At 43.5% G+C, this 19129-nt stretch overlaps 1 protein-coding gene across 3 annotated transcripts in view; it reads right to left on the reverse strand.

Moving 5' to 3' along the window:
- Nucleotides 1-19129, reverse strand: part of LOC147696974 (multidrug resistance-associated protein 1-like) — a 547338-nt gene that overhangs the window by 358574 nt on the left and 169635 nt on the right. For all 3 annotated transcript variants that reach the window (XR_015299277.1, XM_086934056.1, XM_086934058.1), the window contains 2 exons: nucleotides 12927-13084; nucleotides 8207-8384 (listed from right to left, as the gene is read on the reverse strand). Coding sequence is in view for 2 of the 3 variants with exons in the window: in XM_086934056.1 (XP_086790182.1) it covers nucleotides 8207-8384; nucleotides 12927-13084 (336 nt within the window). In the remaining variant the exon portion in view is untranslated. The remainder of the gene's footprint in view (nucleotides 1-8206; nucleotides 8385-12926; nucleotides 13085-19129) is intronic.

The raw sequence follows: 19129 nt of genomic DNA on the forward strand, positions 1-19129 counted from the left end.
TTGCCCCACTAGCCATGGACGCCCGCCGCTGGTGCCAGCAACATATTTACAGTATGAGTATTTTTATTTAAAGTTCCTTTTGTGTTTACAATAAATCAGAGCGCACAGCGCTACAGGGCCGGGACGAGCAGAATCGGGCATTGCGTATGGAAGTGGGCCGTGGGGGGCGGGGCTGCGGCAGAGAGTGATTGTGATTGACAGCGCACACAGGCAGGCAGCCAGAGCGTAAGCACCTGCAGCGGGGTCAGGGTGACTAGCTACGCATGTAACAGCCAGGAGTGCTCATAATTGAGACTGGCCTGCGCATGCGTAGTACCGAATAAACCTCGCCCCCCCCCCCCTGTAGCACTGAGAGACATGGCAGGGACCCGGGGCCCCGGTTTCAATATGGGCAGTTTTTCTCCTGCTCGTAGTCCAATCCTGGCGCAGTGGCGCTGTTAAGCCTGCGCCAGGATTGGCTGAGTAGAGCAGGGGTCAGGATCATGGGGTGCCGCGCCTGGGTGTTTGCTGCTAGTTCAGTAATGGCCAATCACATATGGCTATATCAAGCCAAGTTGAGGTGATTGGCCATAAGCTACAGTGACGTGACCGCGCGTGAGCAACTGAAAGTCGAAGGAAGGTTCTAGAAGACGACGTTGAACTCCAGACTAGGTGACCACTGAGACAGACCAGTTGATCCAAGTGCGTGACGGTGACTGACTCCTGTCCTGACTCACTCGTCGTATCGTATGGCAAATTAATGTAAGTGCAACATTATTATCTTATTACAGTACTACTTGTATGTACACTGTACAACCACCCCAGAATTCACATTTTACACTCTAGTTGCACTTGTCTCAATGTCTCCCCCCTTTTCGCACTTTTCTCCCACGTTTGTAGTCCTGGGACTAATTTGTGAAAAAAACAATGTTCTATATGTCCTGCACGACGGCGGCAGGCTAAGTGTTCGCTGCTGACATCAGCTGTGACCTGCACATCCTGTCAAGGACCACCCAGCCAGGCCTCTACCCTTCAGACATCCTTACATGGATTCATTCTCTAGGTGTACATTCGGGCACAGAGCACCTTGGCGCAGATGGCAGCCTCCGTCACTGAGGGTGTCTTTGGAATCCAATGTACAGGCTGCCGGAAATAAGGGGGTGGGGGCGTCATAGGCACACATGTTTGCGCGCCCGTTTTGTGTGTGCTAATACCCAACTTTTCAATTACTTTTTCTGCGTAATTACTATCTAAGCACTGGCGAGGAGTGCCCGGGTAAAACAGAGCGGACCAATTTAATACCAAATGGTCAAAATGTACACAGATAAACTACTTGCTGTCACGCGCTCAGGGTTTCAGGGAGGCTGCGTGGGCTTTGCTGGGCTGTGCAATGTAACAAAAGGGGGGATGCATAAAAGAAACCTCTCTCCTGTCCGACCTGTCGCCCTGCAGTGCAGGCCCATTTAGTGCAGCAGGCCTCAGGCATAGCATGTGTGTGGGTATCCAAAGCACTATTAAAAAAAACACTAGAAAATAGGCCCCGGCCACCGTGCTCTCAAAACGTTTGCGCCGTGCACTGTCTGATGGCCGCACGAAGGATCAGTGCACTGAATGTCGTGCTCTCTGAGGGCTGTGAAGAACATTGTCAGTGGAACACACTGCGGGCTACATACACATTCTCAGTGCACCAAAGCAAAGCGAGGCCTACATTTATTTATTTATTTATTCGATTTTATATAGCGCGAACTTTACCCGAAGGTGTCAGATTCTCAGAATGAATGTGCCTGTCTTCTGCCGACAGTGTTAAGTAAAGGTTGAAGGCAACGTGCGTGCAAACTACCGGCTGCTTTTTTCTTTCGGAAAGTCATCTGTATAATGCCGCATATTAGCACTAGAATTTTGCCAGCCGCAATTTGATAATTTGATAATTTGAGCATTGTACATGAAATAATTTTGATAGCAATAAAGGCTTGTTTTTTTGAAGCTGTGATCAGTTGGATTTCATTGTAATGTGCATTTGGGGGTTCCAAAAACAAAGTTGCTGCAGCAGAAGACATGTGATCAGTTACTTTTTAACAGAGGGCAAACGCATAACTAGGCATGCATATAAACGTACAAACAGTACATGAGGCTGAGATGGAAGGGAGAGGTGGGCCGCACATCAGTGGGTGAGGGGTATTCATGGATTAAAGACTAATACTAGTATTCTGGGATGGGCCCATCGAGCATTCATGTGTATAGTACGGGTCTGATGCCATTTGCACAGCTACTAGAGGAGTCCTTCTCAACCAGAAGACTGTCTGAATGATCCTGTCTATCTCCAGAACTATTAGATGCCAAAGGTGGATGTACACACCTGTGTATCCTGTAACATGAAATGTTTGGGGATTTAGCCCCATGTTGGCAAATTGGAACAGTCCAATATTAGTGTGTTGGGGGCTATTAGAACTGGGCTAGCCAGCAATTCATGGGGTCGAGCCTAGCCATTAGTGTGGCCTGACTTCTAAGAGCTAAAACAACGAGTCTCGCCATCAAAGGTTTTAGCATGTAAATGACAGCAAATATCATGTAAAAATATACTATTTCAAATTGTTTTTTTTATTTTTGAATGCTTCTGTTTTACATTCGTTTGTCCTCCCGGCATTAACAAATATTAAAATTAAGCTTTTAAACATGGGCCCCCATGCCCTGACATTATGCTTTGAGTGAGCCTAGATATGTCAGCTCTTCATGTACAGTATACACAAGCCAATGTTGTGCTAAGTGGAGCAACCTTGTTGTTTAGTAATTGATACGCAAGAGTGTTTTTTCTATTTAGAGCACATCCCAAACTGAATTTATCCAAGGTGCACTTTAATCTAACAATCAATCAAAATAATGCTCAGTGTATTAAAATGCTTTGGATAGGATCCCAGAATTTGGTCAAGTGGGGAGATTTCACAGTCGCTGGCAAGTTTTGAAAATGGCCACATTAGGCGACAGTCATACAAGTGGGGTTAGTTGGCTCGTAGCAGCATGTTTCTGCAGAAGGGACTGAACTACAAGTGTGGATTTGCAAAAGGTGCTGTACCAGTGGTATTAAGGTGGCACCATTTTTTCACTATTTTTTCAAAATTTTCTCGGTGCAGTATGCTGCCGAGTTTCTGCCCCACCACTTTCAAATGTCACCAGCCGCCACTGCCTCCACAATATTGTATCTCTACCACTTACGATTATACAAGGGGTCTCTTGACCAGACATCATGACTTGCCATTTTCTGGACATGTCCAACAGGACCTGCTCGATTGCTTGTTTTTTTAATTCTCTTTTGTTGTCAGTAAAAATGACTTGACAGCTCGTCTGCCTTCCTGACCCTCCAGAATGAACTGCACAAACAATCTTGTTAGCCAGTTGCAGCAGCTCAATGACACTATGGGGCTGCAAATGTTCTAGTTATATTGGGCTGTGATTTAAGTTGACTGTTCAGAAGAGTACTCCCAAGTAGCTCAGGAATTCAATTACTCAGAATGTGTTCATTAACAACCGAAATAAATAATAATTTATAAGTAACATAGAGGCGTTTAAAACCGTTATTATCATTTGTTGAAAGCTAAATGAATGTCTCCCAGCATCTTTGAGGTTTCCTGGCGGGGGTGGCATGAAGCTCTAAAATACAACTCTAGAGGCTTTCTGAACTGTCACATTGGGACCTTTTTCACATAGTTCTATACAGCCATTTTCTACAGTTCTAACTCCAAAATGGTCTGGTCACTGTGTTTAAACCTTTTTTGGGATTACTGCTATGTAGTGCTCTTCCTCTACGTGGTTCGTCACACAAGTAGGTTTGAAAGAATACATACAACCAATTACACCTGGTTGGTCTGTGACCCGCTAAATCAACTTGGAGGATATTATCCTTAGGCGTCTCCTTCACGTGTCGCACTTCCGAGAGACAGCCTTTGCTGGTCTCTTTTCTTGTATGGTTATCTTCCCTCATTATACTTTCTATGAAGGTTTAGTGTGCATGTTGCAAAACTGCCCTTTGCTCCAATCTTTAACATCTTCTCCACCATCAGTCGATTCTTCTAAGGCAACCTTTATATGCTAAAATGCCGCAAATTACTGTAGGATCTGGAAGAGGCCACAATGTTGGTCTTGGAAGACATGTTTGAGAGGAAAAAGCTAGATACTCTTACAATGTTGCACCTCCCTAGCCTCCTCCATAACTGTAAGATATTTTTACAACTCTGATTTCTTTTGTTGTAAACCACATGGAGGTCGATTTTCTTGCACAGCACTCTAACTGCGTTAATCTTGAGTACTGTCAAAGAGGTGATATTAAGTCCCATTTCGAAAAAACAGAAAATGTAGCTCATTTTATCTCAACTTAATTTTTTCACTGACTGCAAAACAAGGCCATACTCCATCGAAGAGCCAATGCGCTGATTACAAGTGTGAGGAATTTAAAAGGTAAGTAGAAGAAGGAGACAGGGCCTAATACACTATTTTAAATCTCCCAAAACACTGTGGTTCTTGTAACCCACTCACAGAAGTAAACCAAGACACCCTGAGGTATTGCTGGCCCTCCATTTAGGTAGTGAGGTCAAGTTCATGGCACTATACCACTAGTGGTGTGGAACTATGTAAACAAGAACTAACAAAACACTGAGGAGAAAAATGACTTAGGCCCTCATACAAGTAGGTATAACATTGTTGAAACTTACTACCTAGAAATCAAAAAGTGATTGAAGGGGAAAATTGGGATGAGTGAGGTAAGTATATCTCATTGTTTTGTATCAGAATCTGCAAAGTATGCAAACACTATTAAACATGTTGTTGTTTCACTCTAAATGTAAAAACTCATACAGTTTTTATACGTTTCATTGGTCTAATTAAAAATGGAATTCAAAGACGGCACAACATGTAATATTCCCAGTCACACTATCTCCTTTTGATGGCACTGTAACACTGTCCTTTCACAATGGAAAGCGATGGCTCAAAAAGCTATGTATTTGCCCGTTATTTTATTTTAGGACTTTCTAATCCTCTTTCGAGTCTAAATAAAATGGGTTAAACCCTGGGGAGTCAGTGGCTTCATTATAAGTGTTTATTATGGGGCTGTGTGAAGGTTGCAAAGAAGTGCTGATACAAAAATGTTAATATGGATATTCTGAAAAGATCAGGCTCAATGTGCAAGCTAAGCCCCAAGAGGCCTTGGTTGGTGTTGGCAATATAGCTCACTGGAACAAGAGATATTCAGATTTTGAGGAAGGAATTCTTGGAGCTCAGGTCACTGATGCTGGGACTTCTATCGTGTGATGCTCAAAGTTGTTTGCTCAAATCTAGCCTTTTGTGAAAAAAGTAGATGCAAAACGAGTCCCGGCAGAACAAAGCGATTTCTGTCACATCTGAGCTGAGAAAGTACTGAAGATTGCATGTTTCCAGGAGAAGAGAGTGCACTTCTTGAATATTTAGACAGTATGTTGCTGACACCAAGCTCAAACCATGGTTAAGCATCCTCACTGCATAGACTGCACTAGTATTCCAGCACTCACGGTCACACAGCAGGTTGTTCGGAGATCCCCATGGGGCATCAGGCAAGAATGGTGGCGATGGACTGCAGAGTTCAGTGCTGGGCAAAAGATGTTAACCCCTTCCACGCTCATGACGAGCTGGGCTCGTCATGGTGTAGCCTCCTCGTACACTCATGACGAGCTGGGCAATGGGTATTTTGGTTCTTCAGCACAGGGGGGGAAAACGCATAGCAGCCATGGAGTTTTTAAAACGTGACTGTTTCTTCACGTGTTAAACTGATGCAATGAGTTTCAGGGAAGCGACATGGACTAGCCCAAGATGGAGGTCTGAGAGCCGGAGGTTCCCAATGAAAGATAAAGTTGAATATTTTCCTGTGACGTCAGTTCATGTTTTAATAATACATAAGGATGCATTTGCAAATGATGGACGTGTTGCAACACATGTATTCACTTTTTCTTCATTGTGTTCATTATCTACTTGCTCTTATTTCAGCTGATTCCAGTTGGTAGGCTTACTGGGACACTTTTAGATGTCCTTACTTGGATCTGTCCTCTTCCCTGATGGCGGGGGATTTTGATGTCTGACAGATTTGTGTATTGCTGCATTCCTGTAACTTGGGTGGGACACACTGAAGAAGAGTGAGCCAGACTCACCCAGTAAACTGCAAAAGGTGCCTTTGATTCAGAGAGAGGCCACAAGGAAGGGGCCTGAGCACATCTCAGGAAGGAGATTGGGATGGTAAGAGAATCATAAAGATTAGGGCTTTGGCCATGGGCTAACCTTTTGATACACATATCACTGTGGCTGACATCCAGGTGTCAACTCTAGTCACTCTCTTGACCTGTGTTGTAGGGCTACCAGCATTGGAGTCGCTCCTGCTGTGAAAGACTGCTTTCAGGAGGTAGAGAGGACAGAGGAGTGGGCACTTCAAAAAGAAGCAAATCCCCAACAAAAATGTTAAAGATAGACTCTAAATCACAATAGGTGTCTGGAAATGGAGTATAAGAAGGGGAGCTTGAGACCCCCCAAATTGTCAATTGTCAAGCAGCCCATCGGGCTGAGAGAAGAGGAGAAGCTCTTCAAGACTTCTGCCTGTGACCAGGACTTGGGTCCAAAGCCTGCTAGTCTCCCAGCTGGGTGAGGGGAAATCTCCCAGGGACTCCAAGACCACCTGACCTCGAGCTTGGAGCACTTGCGCCTTCTTGGATGCCTGCGAAGACCAGTGTGAGGAACAGGACAGCGTTGAGAGAACGAGGTCCAGTTGGGGAATCCTGTCGAGTGTACTCCTTTGCAAGGTGTGATGAGATGGCTGCTGCACCGATTGGGTCAATCCTCTTGTGCAGGAAAAAGTCAGTGACCCCCGAATTCTACATGAGGGCTGCCGTGAAGTGAGCCGGGGATATCACTGTGCCAAATGGGTCATCGGACATGTGTAGTGCAAAGTCACAGACCTGTACACCAGGAGGGGCCAGCGCAAAGTGAACTCTGATCATCGTTGTGCCGATCGGGCTGGAGCCTGTGTGCGGTGAGGGACCAGGGACCATGTATGCCGGAAAGGGCCCGCGTAGGCAGACCGCCATGTGGAATGTGCTATAGCCATTGGCTGTCGGTGAGCTAGCAACCCCGTTTGCCAGGAGGGGCTGCCATCAAAGAATCTGCTGTGCCAGTCGGGTCGAAGACCATGTGAAGTAGAGATATGGTCACCCTGTAAACCAGAGCGGACCAGACAGAAGTGTGAACTGGTCGGGATCTTCACCAGAGGAGTGAGGCTCCTCTGGGCACCCCTACGCACCTACACCATGACAAAGGATCAGCATTATGACCTTCGTACTACTTACCCGCACTGTGCGATGCACCAAAGACTTACCCTGCCAGGAGCAGCCCCGAAGAACCTCTGATTGCTGATGTTGCACAAACCTGTGTAAAGAACTCATGAACCATCAAGCACAGCCTGCTTCGGCCGTGTGCAGTGAACTCTGCTGAACCAGCCACTCCAGTGCCTGCAGAGAGGGCCTGCTCAAGAACTCCTGATGCTCCGACACTGCAGGTGCAGGTAAGGTTGATTTCGGGCCTGCCAGCCCCGGGGAATCTTGGTTGCGAGATAAAGCTTCGACGCTGGAACACTTTTGACTTTAATACCGAGTCGTAGTGGACTCTTGAGACTCAGACTACTAGTGGAGCTTACCCTGGATGTTGCCTAGAGTGAACGGGGATTAACGGCTATCGCTAGAGGAAGGAGGGAGTGGGACACAGGAAACTAGGTCGTATTTCCCTTTGAGTTAATAGCGGTAAAATAAAAATACTCTTTTTTCATAAAGGTGAGTATTTGGCTGGATAATGCTGTTGCTGCATGTATATTGAGCTGCGAGCTTGTGTTCCCCACCTCTATTTACTTTGAGGGAACCTTGGACTGCTCAAACAACACTATTGCATTAGAGTCATGTGCTGATGAAGAACTTGCTCATTTGCTCTGGATCCATAGCAGGCCTGGCCCCAGGACATCAGGAGTAAAAGGCCTCCGCCCCACGGCAGGGCCCAGTAACACCTGCTTGCCCCATGGTCCTCTGAAAGGAGTTCTGACAGACCCTATTAGGCTAGACTTAGGCTACCCGTCTCCATATTCCATTTCCAAAGTCCCTTTTCCATTGTGACCATTTTCCTCATAAACACTGACAGGGTGCTCAGGAAACTAGAGGCAGTATGACGTTCTCACCTTCTGGTAGATTGTTCCAACGACAGCAGTTTTAATTTTGACAGCAGTCAGCATGTTAACGCGCTGGTACATCTGATGGACCAAGGTCTGCAAAACAGCCACGAGGAGAAGAGAGGTGGCAAACACATAGCCTGTCCCAACACCTGCTGACGGGTTTTCACAGAAAGTGATCAGGTACCTGTCAAGGAAATGAGAGATGTCACACAACCAGAGATGCTAGGAGTTGGAATTTGATGATATTTTCAAACTGGAAGCCCAGTTCAAACTGCAGAGTAAGATCTATCAGTAGCACTGATCTAATATCCCTTATTCCGTTCAAAGTACTCAAAATAATCTCCAAAAGTCAAAATTTCAGAGGCAACCGTACAGCTTTAAGGAAATGTGGAGTGATCTAACAAAGTTCCTACAGAACAACAAGATGTGACTTTACATTTATGAGCAAGAAAGCTAAACAGTGCAGGTGGGGTTTTCTGCAAGAAGAGTACATGACTTCTTCATGCAAAAAGGAATTTCAGACATTAAATATGCTAGATACGACAATACAATAGTACTTTTTTTCTGTGCTGTTACGTTTACTCCTCCTCAGCCAAGTGAGCAGGACCACATTATAAATAAAAGGTCTATCTATACACAGCTTTCGTTGCTATAGATTGTGTCCCCAGCTCACTCTAATGCAATCACGAGTATAATTAAGTCATCTCTAGAAGAATTTCCTGTCCATGATTTCTTAATTTTTTTCTATACTACTTCCCTTTGACATTTTGGAAACAATGCAAAAAAAGTGACTCACAGATCACATTCCTCACTCTCTCATCCCAACTCCTCTTATTCCTATTTTAAACGACCCACCTACAAGTCAGTCTCCCCAAGGATAATCACTCACCCAAAATTCAAGAATTATTCTATTCAGAAGTACTCTTTTTCAGGGTCACCTTATTTTATGAAACTGCTGTCGGCAAACTCTCCATATGTCCATGGTTAGACTGAAGCAAAACATAGGGCAGGGTACCAAAATAAAAATGCCCCAATTAGCAAACTAGATAGCTATAAAGGCTGCCCACTTATGCAAATTGGGGCAGTTTTCAACTTGAAAAGACTCATTGTATAAGTGTTTTTCAAGATATGAGTGACTGTTGATACTCTTACCTGTCAGATCAGCCCTTCGGGCACTGCCCAATTGCCTTACAGACCTGTCTGACTCAGACTATGTCCACTGCTCTGTGTTCATGCAGTCTCAGTCCAATTCCTTTCAGCCAGCCATTGAAGGCAGGGCTTGACTGCCCTCACACTCCATCTATTTTATTTCTGGCAACTGTCAGCGAGAGGGACACCCATAATGTCTGATAGTTGTTCAAGTTGATTTCTCTAAGGAACCCAGGAATTGTTAATTTAGGATATAAGGACAAAACAGACGCCCGCACATCAGGCAAAGAATTATCAAACTTGTCCAGAACCACCTTTCCATATTTCCTGTGCATATTGTTCTGCGGCATGCCATTTTCCTGGATTGTATTCCCCATGGCTCTCTATCGCCAGAAGTGGAATCCCTGGGGCCCCGGATTAGCTGTGGGAATCCACGCAGTGCAATATCTATACAAAATGCTGCCTTCACGTACCCCACCTATGAGTTACATGCACAGCTCTTCTTCCACTGCCCTCCCTAAAAGTTGTGTGCAAGATTCCTGCCTAACAATGATTCCCACCTACAAGTGACAGTGGCCAATGTCTAAATACAACCAAGGGTTGACTATGGCAACTGTATCTATATATGGAGTGAAAATCTTTGAAATATTACAATTGGTTCAAAATTCAGTGATCACTTTACTATAAGGGTTTAGGAAATGGGATCACATATCAATGAAACTGCATTATTTTCCTATTTGGAAGAAGGTGCCGTGTAAGCAACTCAACTTGGCCTTAAGAGGCCACTTCAACAGTTGTAACGGGAGACAGAACCTATTCTTTGTCTGTGTCCAGACTTTAAAATTCACTTCTTCATTCATTCTGAATATTCAATATGGGGACCAGGACACAACTTAAAACCTATCTTTATCTTTTGTAAAAGAATACACAAACTTGCCTGCAACACGCACACCATTGGATGTAGGAGATCTTTCCTCACTTGGATTGAACAAAACAGATTCATTATAGTCTGGCTTGACAGCGCAGCTGTCACAAGAAAATCAAGTGAGCATCACTAGGGAGGTGCTTTGGCTCTGCCCACATGTTGGGAGCCAGGAGTACATTTTGATTGCGCAGAAGTTGTATGCTTCCACAAAAAACCCCTTGCACTTAATGCACTGTGTTAATTTTGTTTAGTTATCTGGCTGCCAAAGTAAGAACTTCCAGGGTCTTAAATAACTTTGAAATGTATGATTTTTTTTCTCTGGCAGCTGCACAGATGGTAAGACGGCGGTCATTAACCTACATAGATTTTCAGGTCTCGCTTGACAGTGCATCGTCGCCTGAACTTTTTTTGCAGTTGGTCTATAGTACTCGGCTTTGTGGCAGAGAACTTTGGTACCACCTACTTCTTTGCAAGAAAGATGTTTTGCAGCTTGAGTCATTGACTTTGTATCTTACTTCAGATTGGCATATTTTAGACTTGCAATATGGTGAGATGTTGTGATGTAAATGCAATGTTTGGATGGCATCATTTTTTTCAGCTTCACAAAGTACTAGGGGCCAGATGTAGGTCGACAGTTACCGAACGGTAAATGGCTTTTCTAGATGTAGGTGGCCTATTTTACCGAATCGGTAAATTTACCGAATCGGTAAGATGTAGATGTAGATGTGAGATGTAGGTGGGACTCTTTTGAGTCCCACAGGCCTTACCGATTCGGTATTTTACCACCCAATCCAATTGGGTGGTAAAATACTGATTCCAGGCGTGCATGCTCATGTGTGCATGCACACCTATGGCATGTGACAGACGGACATGCCCTTAGGGCATGTCTGTGTGCCACATGTCACACATGCCTTAAATCGGAGTGCTAGAGGGTGTCAAAGTGACACCCCCTGCACCCTTGCAAAATTCGGTATTTACCGAATCGGTAAATACCGATTCGGTAATGCCCATTGATTCCTATGGGCTTCAATGCCCATAGGAATCAATGGGCATTACTGAATCGGTATTTACCGATTCAGTAAATACTGATTCTTACAGAATCGGTAATCCAATTACCGATTTTCCCTACATCTCCCCCCTTCTATTTTACCGATTCATAAATACCGAATCGGTAAAATTCGGTATTTATGAATCGGTAAAATTTACTTACCTACATCTGGCCCTAGATTCTGCTCCAGGCTTGATATCCCTGAAGAAGTCATCGAGGCAAAACACATGTTGGCTGTAGCGGCTATGCTTAATGTGTCTATGAAACATTTTCCAGTTCTGATTTGACTCATAAGCATTATACTTTAGAAGATTGTCAAGACACACTATTGATTTGGTCTTTTTGTTCCTTGTTTGTAATAAAAGGGTTCCAGCCAAGTGTTACAGCTGTTGTATCGTTTATTAGGGGTCATTTAATGTATATTGTATGTGTTGGCATTTACAATTGATATGGCACTATTAATGCCTACGTGTCAAATTGTTTACATCTTTCAAATCACATGCATACTACTACTTTTCAACTTAGGTGGTTGTATGCTCCAAAAATTTGGGATTTGTCCTTTTAACTTACACCAATATTAATCTTTAGCTCTTTACTGCCAGACTAATACATATCTATTGCCATGTGATTTACTTGAGGTGCTTCACATTACCATACAACATTCCTTTAAAGACGTACCTATCTACATTGACAATGCTTGCATTTTAACATCTGCCTCAAAGGCAGATGTTAAATAGGTTAGTTTGCCCGAGGTACCTGTTGATGTGAAGTACTTGGATCCTTGTTTCAGAGTTGATTTCAGCAGTTCAGACTTCAGATTAAAAAAAATCATTGACTTCAGGTTTTTGCAAGCAATACAATATATTAGTACAATACTCAAGACACAAAACAGACTACACACATTAGCATTCAAATACATCCAGCCCACACTACCCATTAGCTCTCTCAGTTACCAACATACTAAGCACACCTTCCCCAAGGACGCTTAGTCCGTGAAAATTCTCTCAATAGAAATCAAAGCAGCCTTTCCCCTTCCAACTTTATTTAATTCCCAGTCAAATCTTGAGTCACTACATCCCTTCTGACGTCCAAGTACACTCCCAGAAGCCACCACTAAAAATCAAACATACACATACTTAACAACTGCCCCTCTCTTGCCTTTCAACCAGTGAGTAGCTGTCTACACCAATGTGTCCCTGATCTGATCTGGTTCTTAATTTTCGCTGCATTTACTATCTGTGTCTTACCGATTTTTCTACAATTGGGTATCATCATCGTCCATACACAGAACCACCGCACAGACAATTTTCTTTCATACTACCATGTTACTACGATCAGAATATTGCATAATACTTCTTACTTCAATGCAAATAAAATGTGCACATGCCACATTAGTTCAAAATACAGCTGCTACAGCAAATAATCACTGTGTAGGCGTGGTCAGCATCTTTTATGAGCACAAGTAGTGTGCAATTGTCGCTGGCAAAACAGTGAAAGTATTTTATTGATTAGAGCTAGTTTCAGTACTAAAAAGAAGAAATCGTTTTCAGCTGTAAAACTATGTATGCCAAAGCAATGTGTTAAAGAAACAGAATAAGACCTACTTAAGTATTTGAGGACTCATGAATGCTAAAACATCTGCGGCAACTTTCATCAATGCAACTTCGATCAACAGAATCTTAAAGGTTTGCCATAAAGCGATGAGCAGAGATGGTTTGTTGGAATGGAAGTATCTGAATAGTCCATGTTGTCTTCTTGAAGCCTGTGAAAACACAAAGTAACAGATTACCATGAAAAGTTCAAAGTTATATGGGAAGCCCTGAAATTCTCTGTGAACATCTGGTAGTGCAGAGGCATAAGGGGATGAATGGAATTATTACTGCTAGTCGATGAAGATTAAGTTTAATGAGCTGCTCTCTACTTGCATTTGTTTAAGAAAACACAAATCATTAGTCTTTAAGTGGATCTTCGAATCCTTCCAGGTTCATCTCACAGGATTTCGTTTCTCTTGCTCAGAAATGATATCTCTAGCTCTCCACCAACCATCAGATAGATCACCCTTTGCCTTCTACAGTATCCTTTTCACTTCACTGACCATAAGCATGTGATTTCTATCCTCCACTAGTGGAAGAGTTCTGTTTGTTACTTTGCACAACTGTGTCTCCCTCTCTTGCCCATCGGTGTCTTGTGCAAAACATCTGGTGTGGACAGACAGATCTATGCCCTTTTGTGTCAGTAGATTTTAAAGGCATTCAATTTCAGAGATCCTTTTCTGCTGAAAATAGTTTAATCGAAGTTAGATCTTGTTACATCTTGCATTGAATTGGGAATTAAAAAAAAAAATTGGTTGAAAAATGTATTAATTTTTAATAATATGCGCCCTTTTTAAAACCTGGTTTTAGATATTTTTTTAAAACCACCTGATGATATAAAACTATATTTATGCTTATTATCTATATTATCAAGAACTTAAAGCAATTTCTTGATGTTATTGGCAGTGAAAAGTCGTAGCATTGACTAAAACTGGAAGGCAGAAACATAATGACTCCACTTGTTCAAGGTAAAGTGAGTGAGTAATCTACCTTTTTAATCATGGACACTCAACCACCGGCACTCTTCACCCAGGTGTTATTGCTGGTTTTTAGGCCTCGCCTAGACTGTGAATGTGGTGTCTCTTCGGGATGTTCTGTACCTACAATATGGGATTCAAGCACCTCCCATCTTTTTAATTGGTTCCCATTACTGCCCTTCATAAATGCATGTTTTTGTTTGGTGCATTTGCTTAACAGTCCATCCCTTTGGACTTTTGTAACCTCCCATAAGGACTGCCCCTGTTACATGTGCTCCTACTTTTTCTGTTATTTATGGTACTCTGTAAGCATTCTATTTCTAGCTTGCCTGCCTCTGCTTGTGTTTTCACTAGCTTGATGAAAAGTTCACTGTACTTGTTTAGTTAGTTCCCAAGAACATCCAAGTGCTCAGCGCCCCCCACCACAACTTCGTCCCAAACAGACACCCACACACACACCAGGATGAGCCAAGTCAGGAGTTTTCTCTTCACTCCACAGGTGGTCTGTCCTCCCAGTGTTCCGCTCGGGACTCAGCTCTGCCATTATTTCAATTTAAAGAGCTGCATACAGTGCATCACTCCCGTCCTTGCCCTACAGCGTGTTTTGCATTGTTGCTTTATGCACCTTCGCATCAGCTAACAGTTTGTAGCAAGTAGCTGCGAGCATGTTCTGAATCAGTGTGAGTTTAAAACCCCTGAGTTTTCTCAGCGATACATTGTATTTATGCCCGGTGTAATGTTTGTGGTACTGGTTTCCAGGTGATTTACAAACAAATATAATTTTCAGTTGTCAGCCAGAGCCTGTTTCTCCAAAGCAGCTGGGCATGCTTTGAGTTGTGGTTTCCAGCGCAGTTATTATGAGGCATTTCATGTCTTGGAAATGGCATGTGACAATGTAACTGCAGGTCAGCAACTGCAAGCAACCTCAGACACGTCCCTTACTGTAAGGTTTGGCTGATATGTTTAGTCAACGGCGATCCCTCATATAAGGCAGAATCCGGGCTTCGCATTAGCCAACAGTTCTTGTCTTCGCGCAGAAGTATCTGCATTGTTAGTTGACACCGGCCTCTATGAAGTTTGTTCCTTTTTGATGGCAAGTGAAACGAACTCCGAAAACCACATGAAGAGCACGCCTCCATTTTAGATTCAGACAGAGGTAGGAGTGCTTGGGATGGCTTATTATTTTCATTAATCCAAGTTACTCCAAAGCTACAAACTAGTTGTGAAGCCATGGTTCTTGTATATTAGCCTGCTCGGAATCCAATGTTCTCAAACTTGCAAAGAATGGAGAATTGGTACGAATATTATATACAGTTTAGCAGTCTTCTTCGAAGGGATGTATGGAGACCAATGGTTCGCCATCTTTTTAGAACCAAAACAAACTTTCGCAACCAACCTAACATTATTGGACATGAGGAGGGGAGATTTTTGAATTCAACAGAAGCATATTGTGTGGTACTGCAATGTTATTTATAGACACTGCATATTCTATTGAAGTGGCCACTAACTTTACTCGGACATACAGTTTTCCCGTGTATATTGCGCACAAATAATGATAATGTTTGGAAATCAGGTTTCTGTGAATATCTTATTTATTTATCACACAAGACAGTCTTGATTTGTTTTGTTTCCAGCACACTTCAGAATTACTCAAAATTGTGCTTTAGTTTAGCTTTTTGTAACTGCTGAAAGAATACAGTTCATTTACAGGTATTTACATTTTGTTGTGTGTTGCCTGGGTTCTCTGCCTTTCTTTTTTCGACACACCTCAGTACTCCCTGCTCCTCATTTTCTCTCCTCACTTGTTGTTGATTCCCTGTTGTCGCTGCTTGTTTCCCCGTCCCCTTAGCATCAGTGCTTTTCCATTGAAGTTGCCGACCCTGCCCCCCACCCTCCCTGCTGCTTGCCCATTGTTCTGCCCTGTCACACACTCTCTGGCTTCACTCCTCCTGAGATAGCTTACAGCGCACAACACCCAGGATAAGCTGCATGGCTAAACACTTATAAGTTCCCAAAGACGAGACTTATTGGCTATGCCAATGCTTGTTATCCTTGATCCTGGGATACACTAGATCTTCATATAAAGACCATAGCAAAGTCAGCTAACTTTCAGCTGTTTCTCCTGGGGAAAGACTGCCCATTCATTCTAGCAGCAGACCTTAGGACAGTGGCGCAAACTTTATGTATCTCCTAGCTGTACTCTGTTAGCTCTGTGCCAGGTGGTCTCCCTAACAGCTACAGTCTTATTGGTGTATGCCACAGCTACGCTGATTGGGACGCTGACTGGCTGGTTCAGTCATAATACCTCTATAGTTCTGATTTTGTATAACCACCTATTAGGGGCTAATTTTAAGATACTGTCAGTAAAATAGAAATCGGTCTGGAAACAATGGGCATGCATGGCAATGCTATGAAGGTGTAGTAAGGTGAAGCCATTTGAGAACTGATAGTCATATTTAGGATTTGACTGATAGAACACTGTAACAAATGTGGCAGATATCCAGTCAGCTGTATTACAAGTACATTATAGCCCAAAGCACTCGTAATATGGTGGATGGGATACCCATTACATTTTAACGGAGGATCCCATTCTCCAGATTCCAAATATGGCTCTAACTCCTCACAAAGATGTGGTTAGAGTTTAATTATGCGCTCTACACACATGGGTGTGAATTTTGAACGCTACCTTACTGGCCACACAACATTAAAGGAATAGCTCAACCATAAATGTGAACTGTAAGTAAGCCAGTCTGGCCTTCAAAGTGGTTCACCTAGCAACTTCAAGACATCTAGCAGAATGCGTGAAAAATTCAGAAGCACGTAAGAGAATGCTGACATTTTGAGATTGGAGATCAAGATTTAAACTGTCTAGAATTAGCTATGAAGAGGTATGACTACAATGTTGAAATTACTCGCCAATGACTTTAAAATTGGATGATTCTTTGATATTTCCATAAAAAATTATAACAATTAGTTTCATTTTCTAGTATCAATAGCTTTTGAAGTTTTGCTGTGCTTGCCGTTTATTTCTTATTTTGTGTGTTTTAGGATCTCTGTATATAACTAGCACTTATTGTCCGTTCTTAGGCCTTTTTAGGTCTCGCCTGTCGATGCGCATGCGCATCGAGCAAGCGAGACTATGGGGGCTTATCCACTCTTTATCCACTGCAAGGAATCGTGGCGATTCCTTGCAGTGCCCGTGACTTTTAAGCTCAATGCGCATGCGCATTGAGCTTAAAAGCGCGTGCACGTCCGTCTTGTTTTACCCGCTCCGCCCCCTCCCCTTCCCGCCGTGTCGCATTTCTCCTCCCCTCTCCCCTCTCTTCCCTCCGTCTTGTTTGTTTATTTTACCCGCTCCGCCCCCTCCCCTTCCCGCCGTGTCGCATTTCTCCTCCCCCCTCCCCTCTCTTCCCTCCGTCTTTTTTAGGGCTGTTTTCTTTTCCGTTCTGCTTTTTCCATCCGTTTCCTGATCAAAAACTGATTGCAGTGCCTCATTACGTTTTGCCTCTCTCTGCTCCATGGTCAGCTTTTCATTCAAGTTTTTAGTTCCTTTTTTTCTTCTCAGCAGGTTTGCCCAGCTTTTTGGTTCTCGCAACACCCCTCTGGCTGCGCTATCAACTTTGTGTCCTGAACACTGTTCCACACGTTTTATATTAAAACTTTCATTTGTGGCAGCTGCAGGCAAAATTCATTGATAGATTCTGGCACGAGTAACCAGCTTGGATTAGTGGTGTTTTAAAGTTATTTCAAGTGAGACACTCGCCTGCATTAATGCTTTGTATTTTCAGCTTGCGTTTACCTTGCCCCTTCGGTTACCGGCTCCGCGCTGCTGATCGGCCGGTGTCTTTCGCCTCCTTGATTTTCTGGCGGTCACCGGTTCCAGCTGTAGTTAATCCTTTCAACTTGGTTCACGGTCGCGGACTCCACGAGGCGCTTCTCCCTCGGTGCCTGGCCCTCGGCTGAACCACGCCCATTTTACAGATCCCTCGAAACGAAGGCAGAAGGGTCGCACTTCCAGATTAGAATGCCCCAAATTGATGAAATGTGGACTGGCTTTTTGTCTGTGCTTGAAAAAAACCTTATCATCACCGGAATGCACATAATAAAAGAGGGGCACCTTTTATTATAAGTGTGCACACAGACTTTTTTGTGCTAAGTGCAAATTGCAACTTTTCAATAAATATTTTACTCTGAGTGATAGAAGGGGCTCTGTTAGTAAAAAGCTGTTACGTACTTTAGGATGCAATTTAATCACTTGTTGAGTAACATTTTAAACCCCTCACCCTCCCTCACCCTCACCCACACTCACCCTCACTCACCTTCAACACCTCACCCTCACTCACCCTCACCCACACTCACCCTCAACGCCTCACCCTCACTCACCCTCAACACCTCACACTCACTCACCCTCACCCTCTCTCACCCTCTACCCTCACTCACCCTCAATACCTCACCCTCACTCACCCTCACCCTCACTCACCCTCACCCTCACTCACCCTCACTCACCCTCACCCTCACTCACCCTCACTCACCCTCACTCTCACCCTCACTCACCCTCACTCTCACTCACCCTCAACCCCTCACCCTCACTCACCCTCAACCCCTCACTCACCCTCACTCACCCTCACCCACCCTCACCCTCACTCACCCTCACTCACCCTCAACCCCTCACCCTCACACAGTGCAATAGGTCTCGGAGCATTTGAGTTAGAGCTTTTAGAAATGTTTATGGCTTTTTTTTTTTTAATTCTTTAGCATTGGCTACAGGAAACAAAAATGCTAAAGATTTACAAAAAAACCCATAAACAATTCTAAAAGCACTAACTCTAATGCTGCGAGACCTATTGCATTTCCAATGCTTGTTTGACTGTTGTTCCTCTTGTGTTATTTGATTGTACAGGGCTAAGATGCTTTTGGGATTTAGAAATCTTACAATAAAATACATCAAATAGATTCACTCTATCACTAATCTACCTATTTGTTGCTAACCCAAATCAAAACCCCAAACCAGGCATTACCTCACTAAAAAAGTATTCATAACCATAAGCCTGACCTTACCCTAACCACATCCAAATCTAAACATGCACTCAACCATAAACCTACCTTTGACTCTACCCTTATGCTGGCCCAACCCTGATCCTAGACTTTAACCTACCCCTAAACTTCACTGACAACCTTTAACAATAGACTCATACTCCAAAAACTCAAATTTTGAGTGTTCTGAATCTTAAGCCAAAT

This window comes from Lissotriton vulgaris, chromosome 8, assembly GCF_964263255.1.
Source record: "Lissotriton vulgaris chromosome 8, aLisVul1.2, whole genome shotgun sequence".
Taxonomy (NCBI): Eukaryota; Metazoa; Chordata; class Amphibia; order Caudata; family Salamandridae; genus Lissotriton; species Lissotriton vulgaris.